Below are 20,237 nucleotides of genomic sequence, written 5' to 3' on the forward strand. Positions count from 1 at the left end.
GAAGAATATGAAAAATTTTCCTTAAGAAACTATTTTTTAAAGAAACAAGCGTGTACTTTGAAAAATGAGCATGAAAAACTTTTGAGTGATCATGAAAAGATTTTAAGTGAACATGAGCAACTCAAAGATGATTTTGACTATTTTGCATGTGATAAAATCCTTTTGAGTAAAGAAATTGATGTTTTGAAATTATCTTGTGTGGATTTTCAAAATGAAAGCATTAGTTTCAAGAAGGAGCTTGAAAATACCAAAGAGATTTTGAGTACATTCACTTTAGGAAGCAAAACACTTGATGAAATGCTTGCTTCACAAAGATGTGCTTCTAACAAAGAAGGTTTAGGCTATAACAAGTTTTCAACTTTTGGCATTCTAAACTTGTAAAAACTTCATACCAAAAGCATTCAATCATTTCAGAGAGCTTTCACTTGTGATTTTCTTACTATAACTCAAATCCTTTGTAAAACCCCTCCCAAGCCAGGTATTTCCTAAGTATCCCTTGGCCATTGAGAATCTAGAAAAGACATGCCTAGGAAATGAGTTTGTTTCAAAACCTATACTTTTGTTTGTTTTGTCTTTGTTTTTTTTTTTTTTTTCTTTTTTCTTTTAAACATATTATTAAACATCCATATCCATAAAATGATTTAAGAAATTTTCTTCCTCCAGAGTTAATAACATAAGTATATAATATCATTTACTAAAATCATTTAACCTTTTTCATTCATTTGACAAGGAAATGGTCATACTAGGTTTATTAAAACATATTTACTTCAATAACCATAAACCAAAAACCATTTGATGTTATTTTACATCAAAACTCAAAACATAGCAAAAGCATTCCTTCATGCACATGTCATTCCCCAGTAGCCTCTCCCAACTTCAAGGTTTAATCCTTACCTACAAAACATTTTAAAAATTTTGTGGGGTGAGCGCTAATTGCTCAATGAGGGAATATGGCCATTTATAAACTATTAAGGTTCATTATACAAGCATATTACTCAGGACCCTACATACCTACAAGACATGACCTTCATTCATTAACATTATCAAGTTCATAAAACATGTCATACACTTTGGACTTTCCTCATGAACATAATTCATAACATAACCATACATAATATAACATAGAAACATATATCACTTATGCACTATTCATAAACATGGCATGCCTATTTCTTTTGTCTTTGTACTTGACATTTTCATTAGTCTTCATTATCTAGTTGGATTCATTTAAACCATTACCTTGTTCTTGGTCGTCACCTCAAAGGACTCATGGTTCCCATAAAGATTTCATTCCTCTTATCTTGGTTTACACCTTAAGAGACTCATGGAATTCATTCTTTAACATTTCATAAGTCAACTAAATAAGCTACATGCATTATCATTATGAATGCAAACATATGGGATAACATCTCCCACGCTCAATCATACTATTCATTTAACATGTACCCTTGGCCAATTGCACAATTCATCAATCAATTTTGCAAAACTCCTTGACATGAATATTTTCTTATTAAATTCATTAACTTAATTCATTCGATTTCTTGTAAAACACAAGGAATTTCAACAGGTGCCTTTTATCAATATTTTTGTTTTTAGACCATAGGATTATTCAGGGGTTTATTAGAAATTATAAAAAAGATGGGAATTTTTATTAAGGGGGTGGTTGCCATACAGTTTGTCACTTTTCAAGCAATTTTTTCCTCATCTTCCAATTCAAATTGATTCTTGGTTAAAACATAAAACTTTTAGGTCTATATCTCAAATTTTTAATACTTCAAGAATCATCTCAATCCGACTTTTATAACTTCAGTTATGACTGATTCAGTGAAGCATGTATAGTAAAAGTCTTAAAAAGCCAAATCCGAATTCTATTCATTTTTAACCATGTCACATTCATTTGCACATTCATAATATTTTCCATATCATTCTAAGTATAAAAGGCCATAAGAAAACTCCTTTTTTACAAAACCAAAATGTGCCAAGACATCATCCAACTACAAATCTCTTAATTGGCATAATCATCCTCCAAATACAATCTATAACCAAAACATAGCATCACACTCAAATTAACATAAATTAAAGTAAGTTTCATCAACCCTAGGTTTATCAATTTTAGTCATAAGGGAATTTTTTTTTCCTTATCTTAGTATTCAAAGCACAAAGACACTCCTCCTTAGCTCCAAAGGTTCACCCTTTCTACCTTACACACATAACCACTTATGAATTTATCTTTTAACTAAAAATCACAATAAACTAGGTTTTAAAACTCACCTTAAACCTTGAAATTGAAGTTCTTTAAGTGTGGATGGTGATCTCCTTCAAAATTCAACTTGAAATGCTATGAAAATTTTGAGAGAGAGAAAGCTTGAATTAAAGCCTTCAATGGAGGTAAATAAGACTTGAAGAATAAAGTTTGGTGTTCTAAGAGTGTCGGCCGACTTAACCAAAAAAAAAAAAAAAAAATCTTATAAACATTTCTAGTGTGTTTGTTTTATTATTTTGGATAGGATTTTTGAAAAAGTAAGAGTCGGGTGGTTATTACGAGGTAGGATTTGAAAATTAACAAAAGCACCCCCAAGTTTGTTAATTTACTAAACACCCCTGTAATAAAACATTGAAAATTAACAAAAACACCCCACCCATGCATTAAATACCGACAGCCAGCCACCACCGCTGGAGGATGGCCAAAGTTGTCGTATTGTGCACGACCAGCCAGACATGGCCTTTTCTATCCAAATCCATCGTGGATCTAGACTAAAAAAGTAGGATCTACGGCTAGATCTGGTCGCGTTTGGTTGTCAACGACGGCTAAAGATATGGCCGTCGTTGATGACTAGCTAAGGCCAAAGATCTAGCCGTCAATGGCCAGATCCACGGTGGATTTGGCAGAAAAAGTCTAGATCAGCACACTATTGGCCAGATCCAGTATTAGAGTAGGTGCCCTAGAGCCAGTCAATTATTATAAAATTGACTATGTAATAAATGTTTATTTATCAATAAAAGACATATTCTTCTATATCATGTACGTAATGATATATGTCCTTAGGATGGTAGAACCGTGATGAGGGTATCAAGTGTTTCAAATATTGATAGTGAGAACCCTATGATCACATATGGTGGCCATTTTAGAAATGTTTATAGCCCCAGTATTATTATGACTAAGGACACAAATAATACGGTAAGAGTATCATAGTGTTGAACGACCCTGTCGAAAGGCAATGACTGATCTCACTTGTCAAGGTTGTTTGCCGACAACCTGGTGCAACACATTGGTGCTTGCTAAAGGCAACTTCACTGGACAGACCCACTAGAGGATTCCATATGGATGGTAACCCTAGTGTCTATTGAACAAATCCTCTAACAGATAGTGGTGCATGTGATCCTTAGACTTGAGATCACCAGAGCGCCTTGTGCACCAATTGGTGCAGTTTGACACTAGCCCAACATAGTTCTGTTCAGAGCTATCAATACGGTAGTGATTGGCTACATTGAGAAGTGTATCGAGACTATGGTGGATCGACAAAGGATTCATCACTCCTGGGTAAAAGAGAAGTTATCTCACAATGTAATTCAGTAAATGGCAATGACACTAAATCTGTGGCCACAGTGGGATTGAGTTGATACTCAATCCAATTTTATATTCCTATCATTAGTCTAGTAACTGAATACAAACATGTCGAGGATATCTGAGGTTGACAATATTTATGTACCTCAGTTTCGATGAGATAACAGTCGATGAAAGGATTTGATTGCACGGTAACCATACTGTTGACAGGCTGCAGTTTCGCTGAATCCGAATCTATCTGGTGGCCATGATGCCTTGCTAGAGGCCAATCTTGGTCCGTGTGTAGTGAGATGATTAATTGGTGTTAATCGCGATACTACACACTGTCGATATGATGAGGAGCCTACGAGTCATATACTAAAAGATAATTTAAGAATCAATTTGTGAGAAGAGTATTTTTGTCTTTTAGGACAAAAATGTATTTTGGTAATTTTACAGTGTAATTAAATTTGCTAAGGTTGTTGTCAGTATTTAATTTTAATATTAAAATTAAATTAGTGAGATTATATTTAAATATATCTCTATATATATTTAAATGAATTATTATTATTAATTAAATGTTAATATATTATTATATATTAATTGATTTTAATTATAATAATTAATTAATTAATTAAAATACTATAAAGGGTGTGTTTGGTTGCAAGGATGAACTAGGGTTGGAGCCCATAGCTATTCCGAAGTGGAATAGAGTTTTAATTGGTGCACTATATAAGTGCAACTTAAAATTAAAACATATGAGAATTATTCATTCAATTAAAACCCTAGCCACGCTATCGCTCTCTCTCTCTCAAGAAGAAAACTTTTCTTGTTCTTCTTTCTTGATTCTTGAAGCCCTTGATTGTTCTAGGAAAATAATCAAGGGTTCTGCGGATTATCTTAATGTGGACTTCCGTGAGTGCGATCCTACTTTGGATCGATTGGCGAAAAATCACGTGAACAGTAAATGGTGAGCAGTAACCGTGAACACTGTTCTTGTCCAAAATCAGAGATATTCGAAGGAGCCTCCAAATGTACGTAAGTATTCTAATCCTTGAATAGATTTACTTTATACAGATTTTTGTTAATGAATATGTAAACGGTATAATCTATACTCGGATCTAGGGAAAGAAAGGTAATTGATTTACTGATTGAATTTTTGTTTTCCGCTGTGTATGGTAGATCAATTAGTTACATCTAGCTGGTAGTGCACCATTATACCAAATTCTGACCACCTTCCGGCGGTGGTGGCCTAAATCTGGCAAATGTGGGTGGGTGGGGGTGTTTTTGTCAATTTCTAAACTTTTTTTGGGGGGTGTTTAGTTAAATTAACAAACCTAGAGGGTTTAAAATAATTAAATAAAATAGAATAGGATTTTTAGAATAGGGAAACAAATGTGTATTTTGAGTATGATAGGGATAGGATAGTGCAAAAATATTGAAACAAACGCACTCGCAATTTTTTTAATTCCCAAATGGGATTGACCATCAAAAGTTAGATATATAGGTCATTTGGTATAAATTTTGCATATAAGGGCATTTTGATCATTTTCACTACAGCATAATTATTACACTCCTTTAAGGCCATTTGACTTCTCTTTTCTACTTGGTGACCAAGTAATTCCATAAGATAATTAACTAATTTACCCATAATACACTTTTATGGATACTTGGCTCCTATAAATTATTGTGAAAAGACCGTTATACCCCTTGGGAACCGTTTATGCCATTTAACCCTACTAACCTCCTTCATGACCCTTTAACCATATTTCTTATCAGTATCATCAATTCCTAACCCTTTACAACATTCACGTCTCATAATGTATGCAAAATTACCATTTTACCCTTTTATTGATAAAAAATCCTTTTAAGGATAGAATTACATACCTTATAGCATCGGAACGTTGATGTAGGGTTTACACCCTTGCTCCACCTTACACTTGTATCTTTGTAGATTTGGTTTCTCAAGGATATGCAATTTCTTATCCACTCTATATGAGAGAGTTTTGTTGTAAACTTGTTTCTATTCTCATATTGTAAAAGAGTGTGTTACAATCTTGGGGTTTTGTGCATTTCTAGGTAGAGAGCTTATCCTAATGTGTGTGTGAGGTTTAGTTGCACCTTGTGAAGCAATTGTTTGTAAAAAGTCTGATAACATCTATATAGGATTTGCTTGATTGAGTGATCAACAAAGGTGGATAATGGTATACTCTAAAGGGAATAGCTAGCTTGAAGGAGTGAACATAGGCCAAGTTAGGCTTAACCACTATACATCGATGTGTTTAACTCTGTTTTCCCTTATATATATATATTGTGTATACTTACATGCCTATAATAGTTCACATTCATAATGACATAATTGCACTTGAAGAGACATAAATCAGAAATTGTGCAAATTTGCTCGTCTTAAAAGGTTTAAAAGCTTAATTCACCCTAGGGGTGAGCATGGGTAACAGGAAGAACCGAAACTTACGGAACTGGAATAGAACCGAAACCTACCCCCAACAAACACTGTGCAGGTAGGTTCCGGTTCCATTTTATTGGAACCAATACTGTCCGGTTCCGGTTCTGGTTCCTATAGGTTTCGAAACTAGAACTGGAATCAGAACCTGGGTTAAGAACCTGAAGCGAGTACCTTGCTTGGAACCTGTTTGTGTTTTGGTTTTGATTAAGAAATTTTATGTGAATTGTGATAAATTGATTGAATTCAAGTGTTGGATAGAGATTAGAAGATTTATGATCACATTGGACACAAATGAATGAGTAATCAAAAGTTGAAAACTACTAAATGTGGGTTTTCTTTATTTGTTAGGGGTGTATTTGTAAACTTTTAAGGTATTTTTGTCATTTTTAAACTAATAGGGTACCTAGGGAAGCAACTAGAACCTGCATTTCAGGATTCGGTTCCTTGAATTTAAGAACCAGAACCTGTCGGTTCCGATTTCGATTCGCCTAAAAAATGTAGGTGACCCAAAACTGCTCACCTCTAATTCACCCCCTCTTAGATTATTTCAATCATTCAATTGGTATTATAGTAAGGTTGCCCATCCTTTGATGGCACAAACTACCTTTAACCGTCAAGAGCAATGGCAATGAACATAGGTGGATTTAGCACTAGTAGTGAGACACATACTCCTAATAGATCGATATTACAATTGAGGATAAATTAATTTCTCATTCCCCGTAATAGATGAGATTTTAGATAAGTTACACGGAACATAATTAATCTCAAAATAACTTATCAAGACCACTATGAATTTGGTCATGCCCTCGGTATAAGATGATCAATTACAACAAATTAAAACAAGAATATTTCATGTTTACTAATGAAATAAGAAGGTAATTAATAAGAATAGGAAAGCCAACATATAATATGATCAATTAAGTCCTAATCCTTTGAAAACAAATTATGCACTCATTGGCTTGCGCTGCTCAATTCCAAAAGCCCCATAAATGGAATCCCAATAACATTTCGTGGCAAGATGGGCACGGAATCTGCAATCACGAGCAAGTTTGGCATCGGAATTGCGCAGGAAACATCAGAAATGGGCAATAAACAATTGGCAAAAAGTATACTAGTAGTTGCAGTAAAATAGCTCTCGCAGTAATGGGGTGGAGGGATGGCATTAACAGCCTCGATATCGATCTCGAAAAGATCGTCATCGTCTTCCATTTCCGGTACACGGACAAGACTTGAAGAAGCCATAGCCATTAATTGTAGGTTATGTTGTTGTTTAATTAGTTTGTTGATGATATATATATATACGGCGAATTTTGTGTGGTGGGGAAGATGGAAGGTGGTAAGTGGAACGCTCTTCAACAAACAATTATGATATGATATGATATTAGAGATTGCTTTTTCAAACCATCGTCTCTACCCCATTGCCATCATAACGTCTTCATGACATATGCTTTCCTTATTTTATTTTTTAACCAAATAACACTGAACTCAATTTTCATATAACTAAATAGTTAATCATTTAGGTTAAACATCTAATTATTGTAATAAATATTCTAATTTCTTATAACTTCAATTATACCTAATTTTTGTTTTCAAATATATTAATAAAAAAGAATAATTTTGAATTTTTTTCTGAAAAGCTTTTGTATATTATTTGAGGTAACAACTTCGAATGAAGAAACTTTCGTTTAATTATTTATATAAGTTTTTTCTGCATTAGAATTCTATCATTTAGCTACTTATTGTCTCTTTCATTTCCCATTTCGATGACTTCGATATTTAATATTTGCTTACATAAATTTATATTAATATCATAATTAAAACCTTAGTATTTTGGTGTCAATACTTATTACCAACAGTTAATCTGAAACCTGGGCCCAACTTAAAAGGCGAGAACTTTTCGTCATTAGAATCTAATTAATTAATAAATTTAAAAAAAAGCCGAGTGAAATCGTTTTTAATCGAAACCAGAAAATTTGTTGATTCACATCCAACAAAACCATGACAAAAAGTCAGCAGATATAGAACTAACCCTCACCTCAAACATTGGCCAGTCAGCAACCAACCAAACACTTTCTTATGGAGTCTTCTGTATGAGTTATAAAATCTATAATTTAATATCTTGTTTTCCATCCACCAACACTCTTACCATTTCTCCTTCAACAACAAACTTCACTTTCTAATTAAATTCAGATCAGCTGGCCAACCATTACACCAAAACTTACTACTTACATCTCTAACTGATCAAATAAAACACAGACAAATTTATGAGAACCAAATCATGGAAAATCAGTCAACAAACAGAAACATTAACAATGTTATTGAACCATTCCCCTGATCCTGATACAAAAAGGAATAGATACTTCACAGATCATGCAAAATATTGCTTCTGTAATAACACAGAATGAACGATCAAAGAATTTGTTAAGTTTGCAAAAAGAAAAGATAATTAGAAAGATCTACAATAAACAAGAAAGATATAAACTTTAACTCAACCATCATAAAATATTTACACAACTGGGAATAAAATCAACTATTCTAGAGCCGAATACAAGTCCACAGGATGCTTAACACATTCTTTTAATATAAAGTTACCAGACAAAGAACTAACCTGACAATAAACAAAAGATAGTTGTATCATCAACTCAATTAATTCAATTACATAGTCACGTACAATAGAGTATAACAATATTGTTAACGTTATTAGCCAACACCAGCTCAACATAGCTTCATTTAAGGGCATTACAACTAGAATAATTACTCATTCACAAATCAATCAATCCGGTGTCACATAAAAAATTCAATACTAGCACAAATTCAGAGTCAGAAGGAACAAGTCTACATTTGCTCAGCCATAACATGAATATGTTTCTACTTGTATAAATCTTTCAAACCACAAAACCCATCCACAACAGTGAATTCATCTAAAATCTCCTATCATCAAACTAAATTTCAAAACCACTATTGCCACCAAAAATTAAACAAATGGTTTGCACCTATGATGAACTTAAAATGGTAGAAAATTAAATAGCTTATGAACAAACTTACATGCTCATACCTTTCATTCATACTGATATCTTGTACATTAAACATAGAAGACAAGTAAAAAGCCTTCCATGACTCTTTTAAAGCACCTCAAATAAAATTAGTTTGTAAGATCAAACACTGGATTAACAATGTGCAGATAAAAAAACCTCTGTAGCATCAAAATCCAGAAAATGACTCTATTTGCATACTAGACATCAAGCAGCCAGAAGCCCCAATTTTTTTTTATAACCTCCATGCATGAACAACATCTCAACATGCACAATATTAGAATGACAAATATGGCAATAAAGGTACTTGTATGCAGACATCATTACATCAAGTGCATCACAAGCAAATTACAAAATCTTGCCGCCTCTTTCCCCAGGACTCCATGAACCAGTTCCAGCCATCACCAAAATAGACCAAAGGTATAAATCAAAGATTAATACAGTAAAAGGGTTCACAAATCTGTAATATTAACCCTAGGAAACTAAATCAAGCAATATTCCGCAAGTCACCAATTTTCCCAGCAACCAAATTGATCAAACCTAGTGGAAAAGCTAGAAATTGGTTCAAGATTGATGAGATCATATTCAATGTAACAGCAGTAAAGCGACCATAATGAATGTTCTAAAAGTTAGATTTTCTATAACTGGAATTATTCACCAGCTAACAATAATTCACAACAAGATTAAAATCATTAGTCACCGTACAGTAACATGCAATATTGATTTTGGCCTGTGATAGAACACTGACCTGTTAAACCACCAAGATACACACAAACAATCTATCCAATACCAGTTCAAACAATCAATAAGCACAAGAAAGAAAAGGAAATAAACTCTATATTGATATTAAAACAGAACAGTACACCCAGAGGATCATGTTCTATCATCTACCCAGCAATCTAGCAGCAAAATGGAACAATTCTAAGTACAGCAAAAACAAAGATAAAGACTGAACTTCGAGGGTCAATCACCTCCCCTCCTAAACCTTAACCTTCCTTCTGAATATCCTTCAATTCCCTCTGTCCCTCACTTTTATTCCCTGGCTCATAACCGAATTCTTCCTCCTTCCAATCTCATTAAGCCACCTGTCCTCCCAAAAACAACTCCTAACACTCATGCATAACAAATATTCCTCTACTTCTCACCTCTACCCTTCCTACTGTAGACCAGCCTCCCAAGTGGCTCATCAATTCCCTCCCCAAGGAGAACCACCTTGTCCTCAAGGAGGAAGGAAGGAAATTGGGAGTTGATTGTGTCAAAATCCTCCCAAGTGTTTTCATAAGGAGGTAAGCCTTTCCATTGAATTAGTACCTCCCATTGTCCATTCAAGAGCCTTCTTTTCTTGAGTACAGCCTCTGGTTCAACCTGCAAAATAAAATCTTCATTGAGGGCTTCCGGTAGGGGTTGGCTATCGGGGAGTGGGAAAATTGCCTTCTTCAATTGCAAAACATGGAAAACGTCTTGAATATGAGCTGAGGGAGGTAATGCCAGCCTATATGCTACTTCCCCAATTTTGTCCTTGATCACAAATGGACCATAAAACCTCGGACTAAGTTTCTCATTATACCAACGAGCTAGAGATCTTAATTTATAGAGCAGTAACTTTAAATACACCGATTCCCCTATCTCAAACGTAACTTCTCTCTGTCGGTTATTAGCATAAGTCTTCATTTGGTTTTGAGCCTTGAGGAGATTCTCTTTTAACTCCTCGATTATATTGTTGCGACTTCGGAGTTGTTGGTCGACTTCATCGACTGAGGAAGTGTGGTCAGTATGCTTCAACACCGTTGGAGGGTAGCGACCATATAAAGCCTTAAATGGACACATACCTGTGGAGCTACTATAAGTCGTGTTGAACCAAAACTCTGCCCACGGAACCCATCTCGGCCACTGTTGGGGTTGGCTATTGACAAAGCACCTGAGGTACGTCTCCAAACATAGATTTACCACCTCGGTTTGACCATCCGTTTGCAGGTGGTAAGCTGAACTCATGTGCAATTGGGTTCCTGATTGTTTAAATAATTCTCCCCAAAAGTTGCTCATGAAAACTCTTATCACAATCTGAAACAATGGTGCAAGGAAACCCATGCAGCCGCACTATCTCTTTGATAAACAGATCAGCTACCCCTATAGCTGTGTAAGGATGCTTGAAAGTTAGAAAATGGCTATATTTTGTAAGACGATCAACAACTACAAAAATGGTATCTACCCCATGAGCCTTTGGAAGCCTCATAATAGAGTCCATAGAGACATCTTCCCACACTTGTTTAGAAATAGGCAGTGGCTGTAGCAGACCTGCTAAACTCAAGGCTTCGTATTTGTTCTGTTGGCAAATAGTGCAGGCTTCCACAAACTCCTTAATATCTTTCTTCATCCCCTCCCAATACACTACATTTGTGATGCGTTTATATGTCCGAAAGGAACCCGAATGGCCCCCAATGGGCGAGGAATGAAAATCGTGTAATATTTTCTGGATATGAGGCCCAAATTTAGGCACCACCAACCTGACATGATACAATAGATGTCGTCCTACCAATCTGAAATGAGGATGGCTATTTGGGTCGACCAAAAGCTATTGCATGATCCCACGTAACTTGTCACCCTGATGAATGGCATCTTCTAAATCTGTTATACCCGAGAAGCAGCTCATAGAGAGAGCATGGTTTTCGACAACTTCTAGCATTCTAGAGAGAGCATTTGCCGCCTTTAGTAGCCCAAGTTTGTACTGAATTATAAAGTCTAACCCCAATAACTTGATAATCCATTTTTGCTGATTCTCACTCAACAATTTCTGGTCAGTTAAGAAGTGAAGACTTCTCTGATCAGTCCTAATAACAAAACGTCTTCCCAAAAGATAATGGCACCATTTTTGCATAGCCATGACTATGGCCATTAATTCTTGCTCATAAACTGATTTAAGTTTGGAATTTAGAGACAAACCCTTGCTGAGAAAGGCAATAGGTCGCCCCTCTTGCATCAACACAGCCCCAAAACCACTCCCGGAAGCATCCGTCTCTATGACAAATTCCTTTGTGAAATTAGGCATTCTGAGGACTAGAACACTCATCATGAGTCTTTTAATTCTTCAAAAGCACCTTGAGCTGCTGTATTCCACACAAACGAATCTTTCTTTAATAGTGGGAAGGCTATCTTACCATAATCCCGAACAAATCATCAATAATATCCCGTCAAACCAAGAAACCCTCTAAGTGCTCTAATGTCCCTTGGCTCTAGCCATTTAATAATGCTCTCTATCTTTGCCACTCCTTTTGCTGAGATTACATCCCCCAAATATTCTAACTGTTGCTGCCCAAAAATGCATTTCTTCTTATTGACCATCAATTGATTATCTAACAGTGTCTATAAGGTAATGCTTAGATGCCTTGCATGCTCACCCATCTCCTTCCTGTAAATCAATATGTCATCGAAGAAAACTAACAAAAACTTTCCCACATACGGCTTGAAGACCTCATTCATTAATGCTTGAAAGGTGGATGGTGCATTGGTTAGGCCGAAGGGCATAACTAGAAATTCATAGTGCCCTTCATGGGTTCAGAGAGCTATTTTGTTTGTGTCCTTTGGTTTAACTCTGATTTGATGATAGCCTGATTTCAAATCAAGCTTGGAAAACACCGTTGCCCCTTCTAACGCATCAAATAGCTCGTCGATAGCTGGAATCAGGAATTTGTCTAGAACTATTACCTTGTTAACTGCCCTATAATCCACACAGAATCTCCACCCCCCATCATTCTTCTGTACCAATAAAATAGGACTTGAGAATGGACTTATGCTAGGCTTTATAATCCCAGAGGCCAACATTTCCTTGAAAATGCGCTCTATCTCATTTTTCTGATAGTAAGGGTACCTATAAGGTCCAACGTTTGGTGGTAGAGTTCCTGGAACTAATTGAATGGTGTGGTCTCTCGATCAGGCAGGTGGTAGTCCTGGAAGTGGGTTAAAAACTTGACTAAATTTCTCCAACACATCCAGTAGTCAATCATCAATATCCCCATTTTCATCATACTGTTTCTGAATCTGTCCAAACTCTATCAAACAACCCTGCCCCGCACATTGCAATGCCTTAATCATAGCCTTGAGAGATACCATTGTTTTGTTAAGTGATGGATCCCCACACAAACTAACGGTCTAATCTCCCAATTTAAACCTTATTGTTTGCTTTCTCCAATTAGTAACTGTCTCACCTAGAGTCTCCAGCCACGCAATTCCCAGAACAGCATTAGCACTACTCATGTCAAATGGAAAGAAGTTTTGAACGATGGTAACACCTTGTAACTCCATACAAACATCTCTACACTCCCCTTTCACACCTCACACTATACCCATCACCCACTCTAACCCCAAAAGACTGAGTTCCCACTATCAGTATCCCCAATCTTTTAACTACCTCAAAACTAATAAAATTGTGGGAAGCCCCACTATCAATCAATACTATCAACTCCTTACCTTTGATTCTCCCTCTAAGTTTCATTGTCTTCGGGCCGTTGATCCCCACCACCGAACTGAGAGAAAGTTCGACATTACCTTGTTGATGCTCGAATTCAGGTTCCTCTGTTTTTCCACCACCAATAGATTCTGGTTCATCTTCCTCTTCATCAATTAAGATGATTTGAAACTTTTTTTTACCACATTTGTGTCCAAGGAAGAACTTACCGTCACATCTAAAACAAAGGCCCTTCTCTTTTTTCTTTTGGATTTCTGCATCTGTCATCTTTCTAAATGGAAAATCTTTATGTTGGAAGGTTGGTCGCTCAAAGGATCAAAAAGAAGATGGTGGCTGGTCGCGATGGAGGTAATTGGGTGACGAACTATGTATCAATGATTCTGGTGTTCTTTGGTTGTAGTTGGAAACATGGGTTGGTTTTAGGGATTCTTGCGAATTGATGGCCTCACCTTCCATACAAATGGCCACTGCTGTCAGTTTACCTTCCTTAGATACTCTGTTAAGGTTGAAGTAACGCTCCACTCTAAAAATCCATCCGTAAGGGTCCTCGTCGAAGAATATTGGCATTTCCAGTTTTCGTCCTCCAACTTCACTTCAATTTTGGCCACTGTCACCAATCCCACTAGCTCCATTAGGATTTTGCACTTTGTGACAGCGAACATTTCCCGATGAACGCATTTCCATTCTGCCAGCTTCTTCTTCGTCCTTTCTTAGTATTTAGGATTGTATCTCTACCAAACATTCTCGAATAGTACCCATTTCAACCCCTAACTTGGTAACTTCTTTCTCAACTTTATCCATTCTAGAATCCATTCTCATCACAACCACTTCCTAGAAATCAATGCTCTGATACCCACTTGATAGAACACTGACCTGTTAAACCACCAAGATACACACAAACAATCTATCCAATACCAGTTCAAACAATCAATAAGCACAAGAAAGAAAAGGAAATAAACTCTATATTGATATTAAAACAGAACAGTACATCCAGAGGATCATGTTCTATCATCTACCTAGCAATCTAGCAGCAAAATGGAACAATTCTAAGTACAGCAAAAACAAAGATAAAGACTGAACTTCGAGGGTCAATCACCTCCCCTCCTAAACCTTAACCTTCCTTCTGAATATCCCTCACTTTTATTCCCTGACACCTTTTGCTCATAACCAAATTCTTCATCCTTCCAATCTCATTAAGCCACCTGTCCTCCCAAAAACAACTCCTAACACTCATGCATAACAAATATTCCTCTACTTCTCACCTCTACCCTTCCTACAGTAGACCAGCCTCCAAAGTGGCTCATCAGCCTGGCATGACTCAATAATGAGGATCCATCATCATTATATAAATATCCACTTCCTTGAAAACTACCAAATATGAGAAAACTATTGAAAGTACTATTAACCCACAAATCCTATCCTGATTCAGGTATCAGAACATAGTTTACAGCTTATGCAAAATATAAAATTGAATACAACAGAAGTTATAAGAAAAATAGTGCACGACCTGCAATTTGCTCATAAAGCAAGATAAATGATAAGTCAAGAAGATGAGATATTTTTCAAAGAAAATGAGATGACTAGAAGCAGATGAGAAGATGAAGTCTTCATCCCAACTGAATTCTCTTAAGTTTAAATAATTAAATCAATCTAATGTACATTCGCATATATCCTCTAGACTCCAATAAATTCAGCACCATACTCCAAGCAGTCCTTTGGCTTTTGTAATATGATACAACTTAGACTAAAAAGCTCATGCAAAATAAAAATTAACGCTAAAATAAAAAGAAAGAGCTTTCCTATAACAAAGTCTTGAACAATATGCAAGTTTGAAGCATTTACCCCGCAAGTATACAAACATAGTAACTGATAAATCATCCATAAACATTGTCACTGACTTTTATATTTGCTCTTTTAATGATTTGAGAGTTGGGAATTTATGTATTTTAGAATAGCAAGTTGATTGTATGAATTATTATACTTTTTCAATTTTGTATTAACTCTAAAGATAGTTCAATTCAATACCATATCAAAAGAGATTCATATACAGCTACAGCTTCCAGAAATTCTCTACTTTGAATACAAAATTCAGTTCCATTCAATACCAATCAATTACTCACTGTATTGAAGTTAAAATATAACAAGAAGCGAAAAAAGAGTGTAAATCAAGAAACAGGCATACGCAATCAATCCTCGATGTTCCTCTCCTCCATCAGCGAGTGAAACCATCAGATTGGTTGAAACCCTTGTAGCCCAAAGAACAAAAACTGCAGCCACCACCAGTCGAACAAGCCCGCCCTGAGGCAAGAACAAGGACAATGCCGCTAGGATCACCACCGGAAGCATACAGTAGCCAATCACACTAGTACACGTGTGCAGGTCGAGATTCCCATTTCGTCCAGCTAACATATTGAAAACGACGTACAAAAAGATTGACGAAACCACAATCCATCCAAGAATAACGCCGAATTGGAGCTTTCCGGCCAGGAGTTGAAAGAGACCAAAAGAAAGGTAGAGAAAAATTGGGCCTGAAAGATCGGAGTCTTTATGGACAGTGGGATTCACTCGAAATGGATTTAAAATCGATTTGGTTTTTTTCCAGATTTGATCAGGGTGGATGCCAAGCTCGTCCAGAAGAGGTTCTTCGTCATCAAATGAAGCTGGGCCACCAAGGGACGATGTCGACGAGGCAATAGAACCACCGTACGATGCAAATGCGGAGGCGGAACCGATATCAAATGACATAAAAGGGATAGAAGAGCTGGCAGCGCGATTGGGCTGAAACGGGGCCGTTGGGACTTGGCGTTGGTTGATGTTGCTGGTGGCAGAAGGATTGCCCCCAGCGGGAAAGATCACAGGTGGCACCGTGAATTCCTTTGTCATCGTTTTTACAAATACGATTGATCTATTTCGGATTTTTTTTTTTTTTTTTCTAATTTCGTTTGTGAAATGAGGAGGATGAAGAATACACAAGGTGTGAATATTAAGTAATGATAATGAATACTAAAATCTCAATATTAAGACTTCACTATTAAGCTATGTCCAGTCTAGGGGTGTTCAAAAGCGGATAATCGAATCGGCTAATCATTTTTTTGAACCGAATCAGATTTTCGATTTAGAAAAATTCTCAAACCAAAACCAAATCGGTTTTAAGGAAAACCAGTTTTTTTAATTAACCGAAAAACCGGTTAACCATTTTAAAAAAAGTGGTTAACCGGTTTTCCCTTTTTTTTTTTTTGATAAAACTTTTTTTTTTAATTTTGTCCTAAATTAAATTATAAATATAGACAATACATATCCAAATAAAAATTAAACATTCATACATATCCATTTACCACTACTAATAATAAATTAAAAATTGATACAAATGAAAGTCCAAAATGAAATAAAAATAAAAGTCCATAATAAAACAACAAAATAAATAAATAAGTCCCAATGGAAAACAGCAAAAGAAATTGGGCAAATGCAACTCCACAAGTAGAAAGCGGAAACCAACATTAAGTCAATACGAGTAGATCTCCCAATTTCTGCCTAAATAAAAATTAAATGTTAGAAGTTTATAAAAATTAAATCATATTTTTTTTCATTGCCTACAATAAAAAACTATTAAAGCAATCAAACCTCCATTAAATGCTACAAAACCTTCAATCATTAAGATGAATACAAGTAGTATTTTCCATTGCCGAAGACACAAATTCTACAAAAAAAAAAATAGGTCATATAAATAATGGTTAAATTCAAAATTCAGTCAATAAATCCAATAAAGTCAACATAATAACCAATAATTGAAACTAAAACAAAAACTTTACCTGACTCAAGCTCTGTTATCTCTTCCAAGCTCTCCTCAATCATGAATGGTTCACGTGTAGCCCGAATCAAATCTTGTGTACAAAATAAGAGCCTCCACCATCTTAGGAGTGAGGAAGCTACAAAATGGATCTAATACATGACCCCCAGTGCTAAACGCTGACTCAGATGCAATAGTAGAAATCGGCATAGCCAACACCTCTCGTGCTATCGAAGAGAGAACTAGATATCTATTTGAATTGACTTTCTACCAACTCAAGATATCAAACATGTTATCCTTGTGACGCTGCTCACATTCATCCTCTAAATATTTATCCATCTCAGATTTGGTCACCGTAACTTCCTGTCTAGCCATTGCCTCATCGTACATACAATATATCAATTCTTCAGGATCAACATTTACATCTTCCACATTAACCTGACTTGCTTGTTAAGACTGTTGACTAGATTGTCCACTTGGAGAATTATAAATGAGCTTGTATTGGTCAAATAAAGAGTATAAAGTTGTATGCACTTTTTTGTCTTCAAAAGTTCAACATTAGCATCATCATAGGATTTACTAATAACCCAATTCACATATCCATCTAGGATCCAACACCACTGCAATAAATAACATTAAGTTGATGTTATCAATATTTGACCAATATTTATCATGTTTTCCCTTCATTCTCCTAGCCATAGTACTCAAGCCAACATCATTACTTCTACACCATGTTGAAATCTGCATTCCAATGGCAAAGATCTCGCGCATGTATGCATTGCCGGTAACAAAAAGTGAGCCCGACACACGTACAGTAGCATCATAAAAAACTTTCAAAAAAGGTAACAAGTAACGGGCATACTCCCAATCACTAGGCATAGGCAAACCCCTTGACTATTCCGCTCTAGTAAGTTCATCTTTATACTTAATGCCTTGGATTTCCAACAACTCAAATGTTTTCTGAAATTTTAAAGCCACATCCAACATTAAGTATGTAGAGTTCCACCTTGTTTCTACATCAAGAACCAAAAGATTTTTTTGTTCAATCTTTTCTTGCTCTACACACTCTTTAAACCTTTGTAATCTCGCTGGAGAAGACCTCACATATCTCACTGCAGAGCGAATTCTAAAAATGGAGTCCTCCATGTCTTTTAACCCTTCTTTTACAGTGAAACTTAATATATGTGCACAACACCTCATGTGCAGAAAGTCACCATTCAAAACACTATCCTTCCAACTTTCTAACCGATTCTAGAGATATTTATTCCAACATCATTAGAACTTGCATTGTCAATAGTAATGGTGAAAACCTTAGAAATACCCCAATCAAGCAAACACCTCTCAATTGCCTTGCCAATCAATAAACCTTTGTGACTAGCAATTGGACAAAAGTTTAAGATCTTTTTGTGCAATTTCCAATCATCATCAATGAAGTGAGCCGTTAAACACATATAGTTAAGGTTTTGGCAAGATGTCCATGTATCTGTGGTAAGACTTACTCTCTTACTAAACTTACTAAAAAAGGCCTCCAACTTATTTCTCTCCTCAACATAAATATTAAAACAATCTCTAGCCATAGTAATACGAGAGGGAACTTGAAATAGAGGTTGTGCATCCATCATCATATCGCGGAACCCCTCACGCTCTACATGCCTAAAGGGCAACTCATCAACAATGATCATTCTAGCTAGAGACTGTCTAAGCCTATCTGGATTGAATTTCTAAGTTGTAAGTGAAGATTGTGTGGAGGTGGCAGTAGTACCACTTGATTGGTCATGTGATTGTGTCTGTTGAAAAACTAAGATCATTTGTTTCTTATCCATCACATTCAAAGGGTACTTTTTACATCGACTTAAGTGATTCCGTAGACAACTAGTACCACTTTTACTTAGACATGCAAGCACATTCCCACAACAATCACATGTTGTTGTCCTATCATCCATATTCTCACAAGGATTTACAGTAAAGTGATCCCACATGTCAGAAGTATTCTTTCGAGTATTAGAACTTACACGTTTGGGGACTCGTGGTGGTCGTGGTTATGGATCAGGATCCGTAGAAGGCTGTGGGGCTACTAATGAGTTTGGAGTTGGATTCCTACTAGTTGGTGTCTCAGGACTCTCATCAGTATTAGAATGGTCAACAGCCATGGGATTGGATTTGGACATCTGCAACATCAACACGAAGAAATATGTTTTAGTTTGATACATGAAATAATTCTATAAAAACTACCAAGCAGTGATGGAGTATTGTTTTTACTCAACACCCCATCTTCTAATTCAATCGTACATCATACTAGACATTTTGCAATCCAATTGAATTCAAATTATTTTGTAAAAATTCAGTGCTAAAGGTGACCAACATATAGTATTGTCATTATCATAAACATCAATCAGTAATCTAAAGCTTCTCATCTGGTGAAATCAATTTCTTTTTTTTTTCTTTAAAAAATAAATGAATCCATCAGAATTGTACAAACATTGGTCCGATTGAGAGAGGAAGCATACTTAACTCTAAGAAAGTCAATCATCAATCAAACATTTAGCCATTTCTGTAAGTGATAGGACTTTCATGTGGCTAAAGATCTTAATGTAAGTGAAAGGACCTTCCTAGCAGTCCATACAACTGAAAAAAAGAACCAAATTTCAGAACAAGCAATATTAAGATGCATTATACATGCATTTCGGCTAAAGAAGAATTTCTAAAACTGAGCTAGACATACCAAAGAGTTGTCTAAGCAGTAGGACAAACAAATATAAGGTCAATGACCATGATTACCAAACTGCAATATTACTGAAAGTAAACTCTCTATAATAGTCAAGGTCACTTAAACATAGACATACATGAACTCAAATGATGACTTATCAACTACTAATTTGGGATAAATTTTCATAACTTCATCCCATTAAATTTCAACTCAATCAAAAATCATATGGGAAACAAGATTT

General features: G+C 35.7%; 1 protein-coding gene across 1 annotated transcript; it reads right to left on the bottom strand.

The window, feature by feature from the left end:
• Positions 1 to 15,496: 15,496 nt before the first annotated feature.
• LOC116129233 (protein YIPF5 homolog) lies at positions 15,497 to 16,483 on the bottom strand. The gene has a single exon (XM_031414984.1). It carries the CDS (start codon positions 16,383 to 16,385, stop codon positions 15,633 to 15,635), a length of 753 nt encoding a protein of 250 aa, XP_031270844.1. The 5' UTR covers positions 16,386 to 16,483; the 3' UTR covers positions 15,497 to 15,632.
• Positions 16,484 to 20,237: the final 3,754 nt, after the last annotated feature.

Source organism: Pistacia vera, unplaced genomic scaffold (genome assembly GCF_008641045.1).
Source record: "Pistacia vera cultivar Batoury unplaced genomic scaffold, PisVer_v2 Contig21, whole genome shotgun sequence".
Classification (NCBI taxonomy): domain Eukaryota; kingdom Viridiplantae; phylum Streptophyta; class Magnoliopsida; order Sapindales; family Anacardiaceae; genus Pistacia; species Pistacia vera.